At 44.9% G+C, this 23,420-nt stretch overlaps 1 protein-coding gene across 1 annotated transcript in view; it reads right to left on the minus strand.

The window, feature by feature from the left end:
- Window positions 1-10,393, minus strand: part of IMPA1 (inositol monophosphatase 1) — a 28,906-nt gene extending 18,513 nt beyond the window's left edge. The window contains exons 1-4 of the mRNA XM_082257767.1: window positions 10,281-10,393; window positions 3,949-4,082; window positions 3,710-3,814; window positions 2,608-2,657 (exon numbers count right to left, since the gene is read on the minus strand). Coding sequence (XP_082113893.1) covers window positions 2,608-2,657; window positions 3,710-3,814; window positions 3,949-4,082; window positions 10,281-10,343 — 352 coding nt within the window. The 5' untranslated portion in view covers window positions 10,344-10,393. The remainder of the gene's footprint in view (window positions 1-2,607; window positions 2,658-3,709; window positions 3,815-3,948; window positions 4,083-10,280) is intronic.
- Between the last annotated feature and the right edge of the window lie 13,027 nt (window positions 10,394-23,420).

The raw sequence follows: 23,420 nt of genomic DNA on the forward strand, positions 1-23,420 counted from the left end.
GTGGGGAAAACGTCCAATGGAGGACACTAGCTCTAGTCACTAGTTCAGTGACTTTGGATGGATTTCCTCTCATTTCCTGTTTAGGCTATGGGACAGGAAGTAAAAGGGAAATCTCCCTAAGAGGACACAGATGGTAAAAAAGTTTTGCCTTTAGTTCTACTTTAATGATCAGACTCCAGTAACTTGTAATATGATTGACTGGTAAAGTACTGCATGGTTTTACTAAGTCGGTATGTGTTTTTTTTCTTTTTAAGACTGCTGGAAAAAGACAAAACACAGAAGTAACATTTACAGAAGGAATTACAGAAGAGTGTCCAATAGATTTACTGACATTTTATGATTGGTGCTTTAAAACCTTAAACTATATACTGTACACATCAATGAATCACAGCATTATATTAACACAGAGAAGCATGTTTGAGGTATAATTATGGTTAGCAGTCTGCTATAAATGAGGGATTCTGTTATGAATTACACATTTCTAATGACTGGGTGTAGTCAATGTGGATGAGAGAAAATAAAGATGAATATTTTAGTTCAATTAAAAAAAAAAAAAGTCAGGCAAATGACTAGTTCTGACTGTGTGTTTGCTTTGCATCAGTGCCAGCTCTGTTCGTCAGCTGTGCTCAACATGTGTAACTATTCCTGGATCTAAGCCGCTTTGTACGCTACCACCATATTCCTGACATTGCATCATCAGGGCCCGCGACTGATTTTTTAATTATCCAGCAAATATATAACTATGCTAAATCTGGAAATTATATTATTTTAAATTTAAATTAAATTGGATCCAAACTCAAAATAGTGAAGGTTTGCCATCTAATAGGAAACATCTAGACCAAGGGTGCTCAACCTTTTGAAGATCGAGCGATTTGGTTACTGGTCACGGGGGCACAATTAAATGACATTGTTCAGAACTTCAATTTATTTTTATTTTGAATAGCACAATGAACATTTGCCTCCTGCTTTCGCTGAATGCCGGTGGGAGGGAGAGGAGGAGAATCCGGCTTTCAGTGGTTGCAGGAGCAAAATGGAGGGGGGGGGGGGGGGAAATCAGGTCCTGTATATGTCCCCCTTGCCACCCTTCCTGTCCAAGTGTAAAACAGAATGTGACAGGTAGGTCACACAGGCCCCCTGGAGCATTAGACAGGGTTGTCATTGCTACCTCTACAAGACTGGTCGAGAGATGTGGTAAAAACTATGGGGTTTTACTGCCCCGCCCCCCCCCAAAGCGCAAATGTAGACAAGCCCTTACTGTCCTGAGCCCCTTATAAGGCTGATGCAGTGCAGCGCACCTTTGTCAAAGACTTCTAGTATATCCTGCGGGTGTGCTGGATTTTCCGAAGGGACCAAAACGCCTGCATTCACGAGTTTTGGTGTGCTTTCAGAAAGCTCACCAAACCCCCAGGATATAACAGAAGTCTATGGCTCAGTGCAGCTAACCTGCAGAAAAGCCGCAGCTGCAGAACAGTGTGACAGCAGCCTGATACAGGTGCTGAAATGCCCACTGCAAAAATGCAGCATCGGCTTTTGCGGTCCTACTCCCTCCACAGCCGCCAGCTTCCTCCGCTGCTGGCGCCCGCTCCATGTACTCTGATGCTCTGCAATGGCGGGTCAGCAAAGCCCAGATTGCGAACAACAGGCTGCTAACCCATGCACTTCCCTGGTTTGAGGTTGAGGGCCACAGGTTGAGCACCCCTGAATTAGGCAACACCTTGAAAGATTTAAACATATCTTAAAGTTTCTCTTTTTCATTGCCCCTCCTGTGCCTACAGCCTCATAGCTGTTTTTTTAGAAGTGTGGGATCCAAAGCACTGCTGCCTTCCACTGCTAATTTTACAAGATTTGTAGTGAAATTTGATGATGTCACTACTGTACTGATCATTTCTATCCTTGCTGTAGGTGAGGATCTCTCTGCTTCCACTTCACTCATTCTGTGGAACTGTGCTTCCTAAACCTCTCCTGCTGCTTCCTCTTGATTATTACCCTGCCAATCACCAGGGGGGCAGCTCGGATATGACAAAAGCAAAATCTAGCTCCTCTACCAAGACACTGCCATTAAGAGACATGACGCAAACATCTTTAGTGAGCCTGTGTGAATTGTAACATCAGTTACCTGTTCTTAATTGAGAGAAGTGGACCCCGGAGTGGTCTTCTGCTGCTGTAGCCCATCTGTTTTAAAAGTTCGATGTGTTGTGCTTTTAGAAGTGGTATTCTGCATACCTTGGTTGTAACAAGTAGTTGAGTTACTGTTGTCCTATCATCTCGTACCAGTCTGCCCATTCTACTCTCACCTCTGAAATCAATAAGGCATTTTCAGCCACACAACTGCCGCTAACTTGATTTCTCGTTTTCCCAGCATTCTATGTAAACCTGAGAGATGGTTGTGCGTAAAAATCCCAGTAGAACAGCAGTTCTTGAAATACTCAGACCAGCCTGTCTGGCACCAACAACCATGCCACATGCCATGTCTAGTTGCCTAAATGCAGCGAGTTGGTGCCATGTCATTGGCTGATTAGCAATTTGTGTTCACAAGCAATTGAACAGGTGTACCTAATAAAAGTGGCCGATGCAAATATAAATCAATATATAAAGTGTTTGTGCAACCTACCTTCTTATTGACAGCAAATCCAATAGAGATCGCCACAAATGGAAACCTAGGCAAACAAATGACACAATAAGATCTAGATTGTAAGTTCTCATGAGCAGGGCCCTCCTAAACCTCTTGCACTGAATTGGAATGGTCAATCCAGAACAGATTGTTCAGTAATGTCTGGAGACTGGAAGGTAGAAGAACCTGCTGACTGCCTATATTTTGAAACTCCACCAAGTAACCGATGTCTGCAGAGTTACAAGTACTCCACTATTCCAATACATTTTTCCTAGCAGTCTAAAGATCAGCTAGGACATGCTGCACAGCATCCATCCAGTACTAAGAAAAGAGGTTCACATAGCCTATAAAGTCTATGTTTGAATAAAAAAATAAAAAAAACATTTCTGATTGAGAATTATGAAATCACTCCCATTAGACTAATTTTCCCACAGGAGCACAGAGAAACAGAGGGATTTCTTCAGAACAACAAAAAGGTAAGAATCTGCAACAAAGGTTGTTCCAATCCTTGCAATGTACATAGATCACATAGGAGGGGAATATTTATTTTCCCAACAAAAGTGGAGTTACGCTTTAAGGCCTCTTTCACTAAACCTTGCTGCAGGATAGACTGGGTTTTGTGATCAGCATCGGTCTCTCAGCCAATTTAAACTAAAGGTGGGCTGACAACGGTCGCTGCTGATCGCATGCAGCCACACACACTGGGATTAGCTGCAGTTCTGGGACAGAGGTCCAAGCCTGGACACAAATTCTTGTTGTAGGAACCTGGAGGCTGTAACAAACTGGCTTTGTGAAAGGAGCCCAACTGCGGCATCTTGAGGAGTAGTAGTCACATGCAAGAACAAAATGTAGAGAAGACACTGCAGTTATATGGCGGTCTGAGCAACGGAATTGCTACATTTTGTGACTAGTTTGGTAGCAAATTCAGTTTTGGGATATTCAGTTGTACAACTAATAAAATTGATGTTTCACTGATTAAAAACCACATTGATGCAATAGATTTTGACCAATCATATCAAAATCACCTATATAGATAAATTATATGCCACGGAAAACGTTCCTTTCTATAGGTTACGATTGTTAAAAAATAAAAACTACCTGTGTACAAAGTTAGTGGTGCCATCGATGGGGTCAATGATCCACGTTGGGTTATCGGTCAGTATGCTTTTCTGACCTGCTGCTACAGACTCCTCACCAATAAAGCTGAAAGAGAGAGGGGGGGGCACAAAGTTAGTTGTGTGTAAGGATATTGGTCAGCCTACATACATAGCATCGTTTGGAACAATACAAATATCCGAATGGCATTCAGTGTGGTCTATAGTGAATCGTAGCCTTGCCTGTGAGTTGGATATTTCTCCTTGATGGATGAGATAATCATCTCTTCCACCTTCTGGTCAGTTGCTGTCACCAGGTCTGCTGGAGAGCTCTTCACCATTATCGACATCTCCTCCTTCAGTGCTGCACATACCACCTGCCAAGACAAAGCGTACACTAAGAAGGTCACCTATTAACCCATGGCAAAGACTATTATACTACGACTACTACTATGGTTTATCTATGCAAGAGGCATTACAGACGAAGTGCACCTGTGCCCGGACTATGAACATAGGTTACAACAAAGACTCTAAAGCCCTGGTACCCAACCTGCAACAAGAGGGCCACGTGTGGTCCCATCAGTCAGAAGTGGAAACAAGGATTAGTAAAAAGGGCCTTTAATAAGGAGTAATCTCTATCAGTGTCATGCAACAGATCTAGTCTCTGACTTTCTTCAACCACTCCTTTAGAACAGTCTCTGATCGTTAGCTCTAGCATATCTTGCCAATAACAGTCTTCTGTAAATTATATAAAAAAAAAAAAAAATTAAAAGAACACTTTTGAAAACACATCAGATCTCAATTGGGAAAAATATTATGCTGCATATCAATACGGATATTGACTGGGTAATGTGTTAAGAACAAAAGGATGCCACATCGTTTGATGGAAATGAAAATTATCAACCTACAGAGGGCTGAATTCAGACACCCGAAAATCAAAGTGAAAAAAAATGATGCAGCAGGCTAGTCCGTTTTGCTGTAATTTCATTGCAGCAACTCAAAATGGCACTTCGTAGTTTGTATGGCCCCCCACGTGCTTGTATGCATGCCTAACAACGTCGGGACATGCTCCTAATGGGACGACGGATGGTGTCCTGGGGTATTCCCACTGCACCAGGGTAGGGTCTGACAATGGGTCCAAAGATTCATCCCGACACTGAATGGCAGTCAGGGTGCCATCATCTAGCCCGTAGGAGGTCTGTGCATCCCTCCATTGTTATGCCTCCCTAGACCATCACTAACCCACCACTATAGCTTCTGCAGACTCTTTCATGTATGTTACATGTGTTTAGGGGGAACCTGCTCTCATCTGTGAAAAGCACAGGGTGTCAGTGGCAGACCTGCCAAATCTGGTGTTCAATGACAAATGCCAATCAAGCAACTGTGCCAGTCAGTGAGGACAGGGCCCAGAGGATATCCTAGAGGATGTCGAGCTCTCAGGCTACCGTCATGAAGTCTGTTTTTGATTGTTCAGTCAGACATTCACACCAGTGACTCATCCTGATCCTCCTTATACAAAAGGAGCAGATACCGGTCCTGCTAATGGGTTAACCACTTAAGGACCAAGCCTATTTCTGACATGTTGTTTACAAGTTAAACTCAGTATTTTTTGCTCGAAAATTACTTAGAACCCCCAAACAGTTTTTAGCAGAGACCTAGAGACCAAAACGAAGATTGTTGCAATACGTTATGCCACATCGTATTTGCTCAGCGGTCTTACATACACATATATATATTTATTTATTTAGAAAACAGTAAAGTTAGCCCAATTTTTTTCTAAAATGTGAGAGATAATGTCACGGAGAGTAAATTGATACCAAACATGTCATGCTTCAAAATTGCGCACACGTGTGGAATGGTGATAAACTTTGGTACTTAAAAATCTCCATAGGCGAAGGTTTAGAAATTTCTAGGGGTTACCATTTTAGTATTACAGAGGAGGTTTAGTGCTAGAATTATTGCTCTCAATAAGCAGGACAGGACCTCTAATCTGAGATCTGGGGACAAAGAGACCTCAAATCTCATGTGACGTTTAACGCTGCTCCGGTCCTCCAAGGGCATAGAGTCGAGTGGGGGCCATCTTGCTCTCACTCGACTTCCTGCCCATCAGGCGAAAGGATCAGATAATTTTCCCTGCTACGACAGCTCCAGTAAGCAGGGAAAACGACTGGGAAGCGGCAGGAGGAGGATGGGCACCGCCCATAAGAGTGATCCCGTGGCCAATCCGCCGCTGGGACCACTTTTATGTGAAAGAGGACTGCCTGATTTCTTCTTTACAGGGCTAGATAGGTTAGTGTTAGATCATGGATGTCTAAAGAAGCAGGGATTTCCATTTTAGGGTGGACTAACACTTTAAATATTCAGTTTCGGGGTTTATTAACATTTTGGATTGACTGAAAAGTGTAAAACTGTAGCGCTTAAAACTATTAATAAAAAGTCTGTGTAATTAAAAGGAAAAGTCCTTAAAACCAATCCAAGCAATGGATAACCACGTGTGGATGGAAACTATAGTGTACAGTCCGTTTTCCCTTGAAAAGGCCACGTGACATAGACCACCACCAAGAGAGGTATCTTAAATACCCTTACCAGATCTCACCATGTATTAAGCAGTACACAGATATAGACATCAAAGGCATAGGATCGATCCCAGCAGATATCCAAGGCACACTAAATCATAAACGCTGATATCCTCTCGCACTTGATCTGGTGACCCTGATGAGGACAGTGGCCAGGGTGTCTCCTGCCTGGGATGGGACTTTCCCGCAGTGATAGGACAGCCGGTGTATTCTGCAGACAGGGCCCTGGGAACTTGGGACAGACCAAGACTGTTCCTTTTAAATCACACTGACTTTTTATTATTAATAGTTTTAAGCGCTACAATTTTACACTTTTCATGCTTTATATTTTCAGTATCAATTTGTGTGGCTGCTTTTTACAAATTTATATTCATTTATGTAATTTATTCAAACAAGTGTTATATGAATTTTAGCTAAGTGGTGCATAGCGCAGCTATTTTATATTATTTTGGATTGACTGATTAATGTAATGTAGGGGAGGCATATCCATGGAGGGATGCACAGACCTCTACAGGCTAGACAATGGCACCCTGACTGCCATTAGGTATCAGGATGAAATCCTTGGACCCATTGTCAGACCCTACGCTGGTGCAGTGGGTCCTGGGTTCCTCCTGGTGCACAACAATGCCCTGCCTCATGTGGCGAGAGTATGCAGCCAGTTCCTGGAGAATGAAGGAATTTATACCATTGAATGGCCCCAAGGCTTACCTGACCTAAATCCAATAGAACACCTCTGGGACATTATGTTTCGTTCCATCTGACGCCGCCAGGTTGCACCTCAGTCTGTTCAGGAGCTCAATGATGCCGTGGTCCAGATCTGGGAGGAAATAACCCAGGACACCATCCGTCATCTCATTAGGAGCATGCCCCAACATTGTCAGGCATGCATACAAACACATGGGGGCCATACAAACTACTGAGTACCATTTTGAGTTGTTGCAATGAAATTTCAGCAAAATGGACTAGCCTGCTGCATAATTTTTTTCACTTTGATATTTGGGGGGTATCCGAGTTAAAATGTCCAAATTGGGCCCAAAGTGTCAATAGTTTGTGTGGCCACCATTATTTTCCAGCACTGCCTTAACCCTCTTGTGCATGGAGTTCACCAGAGCTTCACAGGTTGCCACTGAGGTCCTCTGCCACTCCTCCATGATGACATCACAGAGCTGGTGGATGTTAGAGACCTTGCGCTCCTCCACCTTCCGTTTGAGGATGCCCTACAGATGCTCAATAGGGTTTAGGTCTGGAGACATGCTTGGCCAGTCCATCAACTTTACCCTCAGCTTCTTTAGCAAGGCAGTGGTCTCTTGGAGGTGTGTTTGGGGTCATTATCTTGGAATACTGCTCTGCGGCCCAGTCTCCGAAGGGAGGGGATCATGCTCGGGTTCAGTATGTCACAGTAGAGTTTAGCATTCATGGTTTCCTCAATGAACTGTAGCTCCCCAGTGCCTGCAGCACTCATGCAGCCCCAGACCATGACACTCCCACCACCATGCTTGACTGTAGGCAAGACAGTTGTCCTTTTACTCCTCACCTGGTTGCTGCCACACACGCTTGACACCATCTGAACCAAATAAGTTTATCTTGGTCTCATCAGACCACAGGACATGGTTCCAGTAATCCATGTCCGTAGTCTGCTTGTCTTCTGCAAACTGTTTGCAGGCTTTCTTGTGCATCATCTTTAGAAGAGGCTTCCTTCTGAGACAACAGCCATGCAGACCAATTTGATGCAGTGTGCGGCGTATTGTCTGAGCACTGACAGGCTGAAACCCCCCACCCCTTCAACCTCTGCAGCAATGCTGGCAGCACTCATACGTCTATTTCCCAAAAGACAACCTCTGGATATGACGTTGAGTACGTGCACTCAACTCCTTTGGTCGACCATGGCGATGCCTGTTCTGAGTGGAACCTGTCCTGTTAAACCGTTGTATGGTCTTGGCCACCGTGCTGCTGCTCAGTTTCAGGGTTTTGGCAATCTTCTTATAGCCTAGGCCATCTTTATGTAGAGCAACAGTTCTTTTTTTCACATCCTCAGAGAGTTCTTTGCCATGAGGCGCCATGTTGATCTTCCAGTGTCCAATATGAGAGAGTGAGAGCAATAACACCAAATTTAACACACCTGCTCCCCATTCACACCTGAGACCTTGTAACACTAAGGAATCACATGACGCCGGGGAGGGAAAATTATTAATTGGACCCAATTTGGACATTTTGCTGTTTAGACATTAATGGCTGTGTGTTGAGTTATTTTGAGGGGACAGCAAATTTACACTGTTATACAAGCTGTACACTCACTACTTTACATTGTAGCAAAGTGTCATTTCTTCAGTGTTGTCACATGAAAAGGTAGAATAAAATATTTACAAAAATGTGAGGGATGTACTCACTTTTGTGAGATATTGTATTTATATAATATTTACACACCCTTACCGGCCACTTTATTAGGTACACCTTGCACCCCCTTTTGCCTTCGGAACTTAATTATTCGTGGCATAGATTCAACAAGGTGTTGGAAACATTCCTCAGAGATTTTGGTCCATATTGACATAACATCACGCAGTTGCTGCAGATTTGTCAGCTGCACATAAATGATGCGAATCTCCCGTTCCACCACATCCCAAAAAGTGCTCTATTGGACTGAGATCTGGTGACTGTGGAGGCCATTGGGAGTACATGGACCTCATAGTCATGTTCAAGAAACCAGTATGAGATGATTTGAGCTTTGTGATATGGTTCATTATCCTGCTGGAAGGAGTCATCAGAAGGTGGGTACACTGTAGTCATAAAGGGATGGACATGGTCAGCAATACTCAGGTAGGTGGTGGCGTTTAAACGATGCTCATTTTGATTTGGGGTCCAAAAGTGTGCCAAGAAAATATCCCCCACACCATTACACCACCACCATTCATACAAGGCAGGATGGATCCATGTTTTTATGTTGTTGTTTACGCCGAATTCTGACCCTACCATCTGAATGTCGCAGCTGAAATTGAGACTCATAAGACCAGGCAACGTTTTTTCCAATCTTCTATTGTCCAATTTTGGTGAGCCTGTGCGAATTGTAGCCTCAGTTTTGTGTTCTTAGCTGACAGGAGGGGCACCGGTGTGGTCTTCTGCTTCTGTAGCCCATCTGCCTCAAGGTTCGATTTATTGTGAGTTCAGAGACGGTATTCTGCATACCTTGGTTGTAACGAGTGATTATTGGAGTTACGGTTGCTTTTCTATCATCTCTAACCAGTCTGCCCATTCTCCTCTTACCTCATCAAGGCATTTTCCCCCACACAACTACAGCTCACTGGATATTTTCTCTTTTTCCCACCATTCTCTGTAAAATCTAGAGATGGTTTGCGACTTAAAACATCTGAAAAGTGCAAGTGGCATGAAAGTAGCCAAAGCCATCTTGACAACACTATGAGGCTCCAGTTTTTTGGGAAGCGTAGCAGTGGTGACTGAGATGACGGATTTCAACCAGAAGGTCGTTGAGAAATTTACAAGCCAGAAAGAAGGGAGGGCAAAATTTCTTAACTCATACTGATAATACTACTATAAAATGGATACAGATAATAAATCCACATTGAACTCAAATTCACTGATTCATGGTACATTTATTGCATTACAGTTGACTAACATTTTCAATATTTGATCTAGCAGTAAGGATACATAATCACCTGATAAATGGCGATTTACAGTCCTCCATTACTAACCGTTTCATTTTTCAATTTGCTTGCGCCCCCCAAAATTTTTTTAGCACCAACTACCACTGGTTAAGAGGACCCTGCACATAAAAGCTTACATATTTCTCAGTCTGTTGTCTACACAATTCTTAAAAAGGATCTACTGTTCATCATATGACTAAAACTGTACTCAAGACTTGTTTTAGAAAGCTCTTCCACATTTCATGTAATATTCAAAAGGAAAGGAAAAATTTTCTGCTAATCTTTACATATACACATATATATATATATATAGAGGGAGAAAAAAAAAATATAAGATACATACTGCACCGGCTTTCTTGGCTACTTGAACAGCAAAATCCAGACATTCCTGCCACAGGTCTGCCATGTCTACCTGAGTTGAACAAACAAGAAGTTTAGTCTTTTCTCAATGTAAAGAATGTAAAACCTTCCAATAAAGAAGTATCAATAGACAAGAGATGCATCTGCAGTCATTTACTAAGTACACTTACATCAGTGTTAATTACGTCGACTAAATTAAAACTATTTTAGTCAACTAAAATACGACTAAAACAATTGAGATGACTAAAATATGACTAAAACTAAAATTACATTTTAGTCAAAAGACTAAGACTAAAACTAATCGAAAATTGACATCAAAATAACACTACTCTGCTGGTCATTTCTAAACCAGCAACACAATTTCATTCAGAGCCTGTAATAAGAGCACATTAAAGTTTAAACATGTATTGCACTGCCACATAAGTAAGGGGCATCTACTAAGCTGCTGAAGGAGAAAAATTAAGAAAATACTTTTTTTATATTTTTTCTTAATATAGGTAATATATTCAGGTAATATGTGCGAGGGCAAATACAGCCAGTAGAGTTCACAGCTTATTCTATTTTAAAGTTGCGCTGTTTGTCTAAAAAAAAAAAAAAAAAAATATTGATTTTTAAGACGTTATATATCACAATGGCCAAATCTGTGTAGTGCATGTTCAAACCTTAATATCATAAATAATATTATTAGACTTTTACTCCAGGAATATATAATTAGTGTGGAAATTTTAGAGCAGCCTTTTTCAACCAGGGTGCCGTGGCAAAACACCTAAAAATTAGGGATGCGCCGAAAATGGGCCTATCCCATTTTGGCTGATAATGGGTTAAAAATGCCGAAATTAGCAGGTTTAAAAAGTCCCGCCTCTGGCCGGCCGCCCGCCTCTCAATGATGTCCCTACTACTATGATCTGTTCATGAATGAAGTGACATACTGGGTGGGAGGGCGGGCGAGCGGCCGCTAATACAGTAGCTGTAACTATGTGAGCTTCACTTCCCTGTCAGCGGGGGACGATGAGCATGAATGAACTGACCTGACACCGGGCGGGAGGGCGGGGGGAGCGGCCGCTAATAGCTATAACTATGTTAGCCTTCACTTCCCTGTCATGCGGGTATCTCCTCTGATAGGGAAGTGAAGCGCTCACATAGTTACAGCTATTAGCAGCCGCTGCCCCCGCTCTCCCGCCCGGTGTCAGGTCAGTTCATTCATGCTCATCGTCTCCCACTGACAGGGAAGTGAAGCGCTCACATAGTTACAGCTACCGTATTAGCGGCCGCGCGCCAGCCCTCCCGCACGGTATGTCACTTCAGTCATACACAGATCGTAGTAGTAGTAGTGACATCACCGGGAGGCGGATAGAGCAGCATTTCTTAACCATGTTCAGTCCCGGCTCCCTTTAAAGTTTACAAAATCTCAATACACTCCAGTGTAAAATATACAAATCGTTAATGTTATTTATCAATGGGAAACCTGAGCCTGGGACTATGTACACAATCTTCTGGATTCAACTTCACATTCCTCAGAAGTCTCCCCCCCTATCACATCAGATTCACCCCTTCATGCCATAGGTTCCCCCCACCCCACCAATCACACATTCCTCCCATCACAGAGCCCCCCCCTAATCACATCAGATCCCAACCTTTTGGCTCTAGCAGCATGGCCAAGGGTGGGAGGTGGACTCCCATCTTCTCCTGATTGCTGGGTCTGGCCCTGCATGCGTTGCTATGGTGCAGGTGAGGCAGTCACCATCAGTATAGCAATGACCAATGCTGCATGTCCTGTCCCTACAGCATCATGGATTGCTATGGTGCCAGTGGCCAGCACACACACACACACACACACACACACACACACACACACACACACACACACACACACACACACACACACACACACACCTCATAATACTGATCAAGGGCGGTCTATATGGTATAGTAGGGTTGCACCAATGTCAGTTTAAGACCGAGTACAAATACCGATACATTTTCTCAAGTACTCGTTGATACCAATTACCGATACTTCTTTTTAGTGTCATGTGACCGTGTTTTTAGGACTTGTTCACACCATTCCACCAAGGAATAAGTCTAAAAGCTAAAATAAACCCTGGGTGGCTAAACTACAACATAAAAATGCATTAAAATAAAAAAAGAAGAAGAAGAAGAATAGACCTTCAAAAAATTCAAGGCTGAAGGGTCATTGGCAGCATTTCAAAATTACAAAGAATGCAATAAGAAATGTAAGAGCGCAAATCAGGGCTGCTAAGGCGAACACAAAAGGCACATAGCAGAAGAGAGTAAAAAAAAAAAAAAAAAAAAAAAACAAAAAACAAAGAAATTGTTTAAGTAAATAAATAGTAAAGTGGGGCCAGAACATATAGAATGATAAAGGAAACTTGGCTATAAAGGACAGAGGGAAGGCAAAGGTTCTGAATAAATTCTTCTCAGTCTTCAAAAGTATTAGGGGGGAATCAGTTACCTAGACTGTAATGTTAAAGTTAACACATCACAGGAATCACCCTCACAGTTAACAGAAGACGGAGTCAGAAATAGACTTGAAAAAAACTTAACATAAATAAGTCCCCGGGACCGGATGGCTTACACCTGAGGGTCCTTAAGTAGCTCAGCCAGGTGATAGGCAGACCATTGTTCTTAATTTTTATGGACAGTTTACTGACGGGTATGGTGCCAGCTGATTGAAGAAAAGCCAACGTGGCACGAATATTTAAAAAAGGGCCGAGACATATCCCTGGGAACTTCAGGCATCAGTAGTCTGTAAAATATTGGAGGGGATGATAAGGACAGATATTAGTAATGCAAAACAGGATCATTGGTTGTAATCAGTAATGGATTGAAAACTTGCTTCAGGGACGAGTCCAGAGGGTGATAAATGGGGAGTACTCGGAATGGTCTGGTGTGGAAAGTGGGGTCCCCCAAGATCTGTACTGGGACCAATTCTGTTTAATTTATTCATAAACGATCTAGAGAATAAACAGCTCAATCACAATGCTAAGCAGGGCAATAACTTCTATGCAGGATGTGGAAATCTTACAAAAAGCCCTGAACAAAATAATGAGGTGGGCAACTACATGCAGATGAGGTTTAATGTTGAAAAATTTAGGGTAATGCATTTGCGTGCCAAAAATATAAATGGGGGGGGGGGGGAGAACTTCTGAGTGAATCAAGGATGGAAAAGGACCTGGGGTTCCTATTGGACAACAGGTTTGGCAGTGCCAAGCTCCTGCAAGCAAAGCCATCACAATACTGGAATGTATATAAAAAAGGGGATTCACTCCAGAGAAATAAAACGATAATTCTCCCACTCTACAAGACTCTGGTTCTGGCGCATCTCAAGTACGTCGTCCAGTTCTGGGCATCAGTCCTCAGGAAGGATGTGCTGGAACTGGAGAGAGTCCAGAGAAGGGCAACAGATAATAAAAGGAAAGGAGGACTTCAGCTATGAGGAAAGACTACAAGCATTAAATGTATTCTCTCTGAAGAGGAGATGCTTGAGGGGGGATATGATATCAATGTACAGTGGGTACGGAAAGTATTCAGACCCCCTTAAATTTTTCACTCTTTGTTATATTGCAGCCATTTGCTAAAATCATTTAAGTTCATTCTTCTTCCTCATGAATGTACACATAGCACCCCATACTGACAGAAAAACACAGAATTGTTGACATTGTTGCAGATTTATTAAAAAAGAAAAACTGAAATATCACATGGTCCTAAGTATTCAGACCCTTTGCTCAGTATTTAGTAGAAGCCCCCTTTTGATCTAATACAGCCAGGAGTCTTTTTGGGAAAGATGCAACAAGTCTTTCACACCTGGATTTGGGGATCCTCTGCCATTCCTCCTTGTAGATCCTCTCCAGTTCTGTCAGGTTGGATGGTAAACGTTGGTGGACAGCCATTTTTAGGTCTCTCCAGAGATGCTCAATTGGGTTTAAGTCAGGGCTCTGGCTGGGCCATTCAAGAACAGTTACGGAGTTGTTGTGAAGCCACTCCTTCGTTATTTTAGCTGTGTGCTTAGGGTCATTGTCTTGTTGGAAGGTAAACCTTCGGCCCAGTCTGAGGTCCAGAGCACTCTGGAGAAGGTTTTTGTCCAGGACATCCCTGTACTTGGCCGCATTCATCTTTCCCTCGATTGCAACCAGTCGTCCTGTCCCTGCAGCTGAAAAACACCCCCACAGCATGATGCTGCCACCACCATGCTTCACTGTTGGGACTGTATTGGACAGGTGATGAGCAGTGCCTGGTTTTCTCCACACATACCGCTTAGAATTAAGGCCAAAAAGTTCTATTTTGGTCTCATCAGACCAGAGAATCTTATTTCTCACCATCTTGGAGTCCTTCAGGTGTTTTTTAGCAAACTCCATGCGGGCTTTCATGTGTCTTACACTGAGGAGAGGCTTCCGTCGGGCCACTCTGCCATAAAGCCCCCCGACTGGTGGAGGGCTGCAGTGATGGTTGACTTTCTACAACTTTCTCCCATCTCCTGACTGCATCTCTGGAGCTCAGCCAAAGTGATCTTTGGGTTCTTCTTTACCTCTCTCACCAAGGCTCTTCTCCCCCAATAGCTCAGTTTGGCCGGACGGCCAGCTCTAGGAAGGGTTCTGGTCATCCCAAACGTCTTCCATTTGAGGATTATGGAGGCCACTGTGCTCTTAGGAACCTTAAGTGCAGCAGAAATCTTTTTGTAACCTTGGCCAGATCTGTGCCTTGCCACAATTCTGTCTCTGAGCTCTTCAGGCAGTTCCTTTGACCTCATGATTCTCATTTGCTCTGACATGCATTGTGATCTGGAAGGTCTTATATAGACAGGTGTGTGTGGCTTTCCTAATCAAGTCCAATCAGTATAATCAAACACAGCTGGACTCAAATGAAGGTGTAGAACCATCTCAAGGATGATCAGAAGAAATGGAAAGCACCTGAGTTAAATATATGAGTGTCACAGCAAAGGGTCTGAATACTTAGGACCATGTGATATTTCAGTTTTTCTTTTTTAATAAATCTGCAACAATGTCAACAATTCTGTGTTTTTCTGTCAGTATGGGGTGCTATGTGTACATTCATGAGGAAGAAGAATGAACTTAAATGATTTTAGCAAATGGCTGCAATATAACAAAGAGTGAAACATTTAAGGGGGGTCTGAATACTTTCCGTACCCACTGTACAAATACTGTAATGGTGACCCTAGGGGGAACAAACTTTTTGGTGAAAGGGAATTTAAAAGGTCAAGCGCGAATTCACTGAAATTAAAAGAGAAGTGGTTTAACCTTAAACTGCATAAAGGGTTCTTTACTGTCAGAGCGGTAAGGCTGTGGAATTCTCTTCCACAAGCAGTGGTATCAGCAGGGAGCGTCGATAGTTTAAAAAACTATTAGATGGGCACCTTGACCACAACATACAGGAATATACGATGTACTAGTGAAACAAACAAACTCATCATAGGTTGAACTGCAGGGATGGGTGTCTTTTTTTAACCTCACTAACTATATATGTAATTATACATGCAAAAAGACTGATGGGAAAACTGCACAGATTTCGCTTGCAGAGACATCCGTTGTCCTTTACTTTTTACAGGCTGTTTGCAGTGAATTTGAATAAGAGTCCTGTGTGATTTCATACACTACAAATCACATTGGAATCGCACCTGCAACCCAACTGCAAACCAGCCCGGAAGGTATTGGGTTTCAGTATCAGAGAACAAGTACCCGTACCAATGTTTAGTATCAGCACCGATACCAATCATTTACTGCACTGGAAGTGAGCTCAGACATTCTCCTTCTGTATATGATTCATTCCTGCACCTGTGTGCTCTGTGATCAGTGATCCCAGCCGGGATACTGTCTGCATGGAGTGTGTAGGATTCCTCCATGCACTCTGCTTTCCTCCATCACATACTGGTAGGATAAGGTCTATGATCCTAGTATGTGAGACAGGGGCCTTAGATTGTGAGCTCCTTGGGTGCAGAGACTGAAGTAGGAGTGTGAAGTATTTTGTCACCTGTAATTATAATATGATCAGATCTGAGCACTGACAGAGGAGACGGGTCATCTCACAGACGGGTCATCTCACAGACGGGCCACCTCACACACAGGTCACCTCACAGATGGGGTGTCTCACACACGGGTCATCTCACACTTCACATCACGGGTCACCTCACACACGGGCCACCTCACACACGGGCCACCTCACACACGGGTCACCTCACACACGGGTCACCTCACACACGGGCCACCTCACACACGGGTCACCTCACACACGGGTCACCTCACACACGGGTCATCTCACACACGGGCCACCTCACAGATGGGGTGTCTCACACACGCGTCACCTCACACACGGGTCACCTCACGGGCCACCTCACACACGGGCCACCTCACAGATGGGGTGTCTCACACACGCGTCACCTCACACACGGGTCACCTCACGGGCCACCTCACACACGGGCCACCTCACACACGGGTCACCTCACACACGGGCCACCTCACACACGGGCCACCTCACACACGGGTCATCTCACACACGGGCCACCTCACACACGGGTCACCTCACAGATGGGGTGTCTCACACACGCGTCACCTCACGGGCCACCTCACACACGGGTCACCTCACAGATGGGGTGTCTCACACACGCGTCACCTCACGGGCCACCTCACACACGGGTCATCTCACACACGGGTCACCTCACAGACGGGCCACCTCACACACGGGTCATCTCACACACGGGCCACCTCACACACGGGTCACCTCACAGATGGGGTGTCTCACACACGGGTCACCTCACGGGCCACCTCACAGACGGGTCACCTCACACACGGGGGTCACCTCACACACGGTTGTCACCTCACACACGGTTGTCACCTCACACACGGGGGTCACCTCACACACGGGGGTCACCTCACACACGGGGGTCACCTCACACACGGGGGTCACCTCACACACGGGGGTCACCTCACACACGGGGGTCACCTCACACACGGTTGTCACCTCACACACGGTTGTCACCTCACACACGGTTGTCACCTCACACACGGTTGTCATCTCACACACGGGCCACCTCACAGACAGGCTATGCTCCTAGCACACACACTCTGTCCCATAGACATGCACGCCGGGTGAGGAGGCTCAGACTCTTCCTCATACAGTACAATGATCACACATAATGGTGACATGACAGCCGTCTGTGATCAGAGTAGAGCGGAGTGCCGGGGGCGGCCCCGGTGTATTATGGGTATATCCGCTGAACACAAAGCCCTGGTGTATAGGTTACCTGGATGGATGAGACGTTCTGTCCGCTCTTCTCCACTTCTTCCGTATACTCTTCACTGTACCATTCCTCCACACAGTAACCTCACATCTCCGCCCACATCACTAAGCAACGGAGGGCGGGCTCATAGAAAAATACGTCACTTCCTTAAACCGGCTGGTACTACAGCTCCCGTCATCCATTTCCTATACTTCCTAAAGAGGCGTGTCACGGGGAAGTAACGTGTTGGTGTGTGGGCGTGTTATATGTTAATGAAGCTCAGCCAGGTACCGTAGAAGACGAGAGTGTGCTGTGCTCGTCAGGTGGCGTTAGCATAGGGCTCATTACTGCCACCTCTGGCCAGTGTGTGCATGTGCGGTTCCCTTGTGTTTTTCCGCTCCATCTCAGCCATCACTCAGCTTCTTCTGATAGACTTTGAAATACAACGAAATATTTTGTTACTCTAGTAGTACTGTTTCTTTTTTTCGTGTATGTCTCACTTCTACTACAAATCCGATTATTTGGGATCATTTCTCTCTGGCCATGTGATCAGCACAATAAAGCTGTTTGTTACAGGTGTAGCACCCTCCTAGGTAGGTAGGAGTTAGGTAAAGCATGTATTGCTCCTGCTGCTTATCAGGGGAGCCTGATCTATTAGGTTGCCTTCACATGTTTCCAGGTGTGATTCACTGAGGGAGTGTCTCCACTGCATCTCCACTGCATCCAATGAGGGAGCTTGTTGGACAGTGGAGGAAACCCAGCCAGTGACATATCATGTTTTATAGCAGTCCCAGTGGGAGGGCATTCTGGGATTTACCATAAACACGGATTGGACATGTGACAGGGCATCTTTAGTGGGAAGCAGAGTCCCAGGAGTAGGTGGACGACTGTCTCTGCCCCTGCAGTGTGAGAGGAAAGCGGTCTTAGGCGGTCGGCCTTGTGAACTGGGTGTGGAGCTGAGCTGCAGAGGATCCAGAGTGCTGACAGTGGAGTTGCTGGCAGAGTCTCTCGGGAAAAACAATGTCCCTGAGTACCAGGGACCTGTCAAAGGGTCGGCCCAGGAAGGGGGACCACTCCAGTGATGTCAGGGGATCAAGGAGCCAGCTCACACAGAGAGTATGACAGTAAAGGGGGTGCCATGTAAAAAGCCCTGAAGAATAGGAACAAAAGGGGGTGCCAGGAAGGACCCTGAAAAGTGTTCTGTAGTAGAGTACAGTTTATCTAAAGTGGTTCATTTATTACTACTTCATTGCTATTGACAAGGTGAAGCAGTGGCCTTGCCGCATTCAAGTGCAGTTAAACATTGCAGCAAATTGTGCATAGTGTATTAAAGTTGGAGTATCCCACTCATTCCCTTCTATCCAAGTTCTCAATAAAACAACAAAAAAAAACAAAACCCCCAGACTGTTTGTTGACTGAGTCAAGCACTTTAAAGTCACTAAACTATTGTGCTGTTGCTATGGGTAACCCAGGGGAACCTGTCACCAGCAGCTCCCAAGGGAGTAGTGCTACACAGGCCTGTAAGTCATTAACAGTGTAATGTATGGAAACAATCTGAGGTCATACCCCCCAATAGAATCCCCTTGGGGCACAGCGGTGACAGTGGATTTTGCCCAATCAGAGAAAGGTACAGGAAATGCGTTGATGTTAACAACACTGGGCCCTCTTTCCTTAGTACATGCCCTCCCTCTTGCCCTGCCCCCTGTGTCATCACACTGACAGGCACATGGATAGGAGTTTTAAAGTGGAACTAATGGTATTAAAGTGATTGTAAACCTCAGACAGGGAATATGAACAAAGCATATAGCAGGGGTGCTCAACCTGTGGCTCTCAACCCAGGGAAATGAATGCCCAGGGCCAGCAACCCATTGATTGCAACCTGGGCTTGCTGGCCCGCCTTTCCAAAGTATCAGAGTGCATTGAGCCGACAGCAGTGGTGGAAAAAGCAGGTAATGGTGAAGGGAGCAGGAGCCACATGCCAATGCTTCCTTGGTAGCACTGGCTCCTTTCTAGCAGCCTGGAGAGTAATGCAAGTATAATCTGGCAGAAGAAAAGAAGGTCAGTGTATAAAAGGGCACTTACCTGTCCAGGAATCCAGCACGTCCTCACTTAAGCTAGTTCTTCACTAGCCTTTGGGTTCCCAGCACCGCATCCTAACTGTGGGCAGCCAGCTATGCCGCTTTAGGCTAACTGGCACCCTGGCATTAAAAGCAGGCATTTAAAATGCCCCTCACATGCCTATGAAAATAATACAATGGACAGCACACAGTGCTGTTCGCACTATCAAAACATGAAGCGTTAGTGTCACGCTACTTCAAATTTGAAACCTAATTTTGAGTCAGAAGGCATTTGAAGTCTTTCAACGCCTTCCATTCCAGTCAATGGTAACACTTTGCAAATGCTCTGGCACACAGTTGCAGAGCAGTTGCAGGGTGTTAAGATTTGTTTATTAACTGTAATAAAAAAAAGGCATTTGTGGAGCAGAATGCGGCCTAACGCTCATAAAACGCTTCAAAACTGCCCATAGGGCATTTAGGGAGCACTTTTAACTTTTCATTAAGGCTTGTAAAACACCAGTCTAAAGCCCATACTAAAGCTCATTAACGTGAGTCTAATGCCCATAGCAATGCTATAGGAGCGTTTGTTAAAGAGGTTGTAAACTCCATTGAAATGTTTTATTTTTTTTCCAACCTGAAAGAGAAACACATAATGAGCTAGTATGCATCGCATACTAGCTCATTATGAAATACTTACCTTAGAACGAGCCCCGCCGTGCCACCTGCTTACCTGTATGACGGGCGACATGTTTAGTCACCCGTCTTCCGGGATTGCGGCATCCGGCCATCTGATTGGCTGGACCCGCGATTACGTCACTCCCGTGCATGTGCGCGGGAGCCGACGGTGACGGCACAGGGCTCTGAAGGAACGGCACCAGCAGCCGTTCCTTCAGAGCGCATGCGCCAGTGATGTCACTGGCTGCATTTAACCACTTGCCGACTGCCTAACGCCGATCTACGTCGGCAGTCAGCCCCTCACAGGCAAAGTGACGTAGGGCTACGTCACTAGCTTGTGAGGGTCTAGGGAGCGAGCGCGCGCCCCCGGAGGCGCGCTCCCGCTCCCGCGTGGTCACGGACCCCCCCGCGCGTGTGACCAGCGGACCCGATGTCCGCCGGTCACTCGAGAGGGAGAATGTCAGGCAGCTTGTGTAAACAAGCCACCTGTCATTCTCCTCGCTGTAAAGACACTGATCAAACGGATCTAGTATGTAGATCCATTGATCAGTGTCCTTACAGCTCAAGCCACAGCCAATCACAGTAGAAAGCACGCCCCTAGGGATACACACAGCCCCTCCCTCCCAAATAAAGTTAACCCCTTCACAACCAGTGTATTTTTACAGTAACAGTGCATATGTATAGCACTGATTACTGTAGAAATGTCACTGGTAACCCCAAAAGTGTCACAAATGTCAGTCAAGGGTCCGATCTGTCCGCCCCAATGTCGCAGTACCGCAAAAAAAATCGCAGATCGCCGCCATTACGCGTTAAAAAAAAACAACAAAAATTACAAAAATCTTTCCCTTTGTTAGTAAACCCGATAACTTTTGCGCAAACCAATCAAAATACGCTTTTTGCGATTTTTTTTACCAAACATATGTAGCATAAAACAAATTGGCCGAAAATTTTAAAAAATTTTGACTTTTACTTTTTTTTGGGGGGGAATTTCATATAAAAAAATGTGAAAAATATTGTTATTTTTGCAAAATTGACGCTCTTTTTTTGTTTATAGCGCGTGATCAAAAAATCGCACAGGTGATCAAATACCACCAAAAGAAAGCTCTGTTTGTGGGAAAAAAAGGACGTCGAATTCGTTTAGGTACAGCATCGCACGACCGCGCAATTGTCCGTTAAAGTCACGCAGTGCCGAATCGCAAAATACCCCCTGGTCAGGAAGGGGGTAAAATCTTCCGGGGCTTAAGTGGTTAAGGTAAATATCTCCTAAACGGTACATGTTTAGGAGATATTTACAGTACCTATAGGTAAGTCTTATCATAGGCTTACCTATAGGTAAAACTTGCAGAGGAGGGTTTACTTCCTCTTTAAGCGTTAGAAATGTAGTCAGGTGTGATCAAGCTATTAGGCTTTAAAGCTGGCTGCTCACTGCACATGCACTATGTGAACAGTCCCATAGACTTCTGGGACCTGTGCCCCCAAACACTGGGGTGGGCGGCTTGGGGGGGCTTGAGGAGAACTTCTGCTCAGATGTAAAAACTAGGTACACGCCCCCCCTCTCCCCCAAAAACGGCATGCCAAATATGATGGGGGGGGGGGGACTTAAATCAGAACTTCCCCTTTTGGGTGAAGTTCCGCTTTAAAGAACAAGTTCACCTTCGTAAAAAATAATAAATGCACATCTGTTTGCAGGTAAAAATATGTGCATTTATAATTTTTTTACTAGGAGCCTGTAAAGCGTTGCACCCGCGATCAGCAGATTGCCAGTGATCCTGCAGACTGTCAGTGTATCTGTCTGCTCGTACCTCATACAGGCAGGCAGTTACACAATGACAGGAAGAAACAATGAACTACCAGAGCAACAGTGCTGTGGTAAATCATTAAGAACTACAAGCCCACAGCCGCAGAGGATGTTGGTATTTGTAGCTCTCCCATTTACAGAACTCTATAACAGAAACAATTGAGTAATGTCCGTGATACTTCTTTTATTTGCACGAACATACAAACTTTCAGGTATGTCCCCTTCTTCATGGTCCCAGCAGTATTGTTACTCAATACTCAATTGTTTCTGTCGCAAGTACACTAATACAGCTACAATCACCTCAAGCACAGAACTCTGTGAATAAATGACGCGGCCTGGGTGAGTGGAGCCATGCACAGCAATGTTCTGTGTTTTTAAATTGTGACAGCAAGTTCGGTTCGCTGTCACTAGAGGCGGCGGGTCAGGGAGAGGCTGCAGCAGTGAGAACATGTTACATGTTCCACCTTAAAAATGAAAGGAACATGTAACATGTTCTCAAGGGTGAATTTATCCTTTAAAGGGTAACTCCACTTTTGTGGGGAAAAAAAATAGCAAATAAAAAAAATAATATAGCGTATATGTAGGACCATACAGGAAGGTGCTAGGTAAATGTATAGTGGGCCTTGTCTGCCTAACAGCAGGGCTGTGATTTGTTAGTTAGGGTGTCAGGAATTCCAGATGTGCCTGCTGAGGGGAGAAGTATCCCCATTGGCTCCTGTGAGAGGATTCTCATAGGGCAGTGTGGGAAGCCCAATCAGGGGACACATCCCAGCTTGTAACTACCCCAGAAGGCAGATTATGCTGCAAAGGATTCTGGGAGTGGGTATAATATTGGGGAGAAGTGCGTGGCACGGTGTCTTTGGCGGGAGCAGAGTCCCAGGAAGGAGAGTGCAGCTGTCTCTCCTCCTGTCTGAGGAAAGTGGATGTCTCGGGGTGTCACCTGAGAATCCAGAGAGTGCTTAGCTGAGCTGAGGGGATCCGGTGTGCCGAGTGCCTGCGGAGAGTAAGAGGGGTCCAGTCCCAGGAAAACCTACACAGGTCGTGAGTACTGAGGATTGCCCCTGGGGGTCTGCCTAAAGTTAGAGGGGACCACTCTGGAAGAGATTCTGGGATCCAGTGTCAGCTAGCTGCAAACAGGGTACCTAGGTTGAGGACCCTGAAATTACAAAGGGGGTACATAGTCAGTGGACCCTGAAGAGTTAAAGTCAAAGGGGGGCACCTGCAGCTGGGCCCTGAATTGTATAAAGTGTGTCAGTTGGAAGTACAGCTATACAGAGTTCTACTTCATACTACCTCAATCTGGCCATAGCGGGGGGGGGGGGGGGCAGTATTCAGTGATTTATA

The sequence above is a fragment of the Pelophylax lessonae genome (assembly GCF_965119305.1).
Source record: "Pelophylax lessonae genome assembly, chromosome: 5".
Classification (NCBI taxonomy): domain Eukaryota; kingdom Metazoa; phylum Chordata; class Amphibia; order Anura; family Ranidae; genus Pelophylax; species Pelophylax lessonae.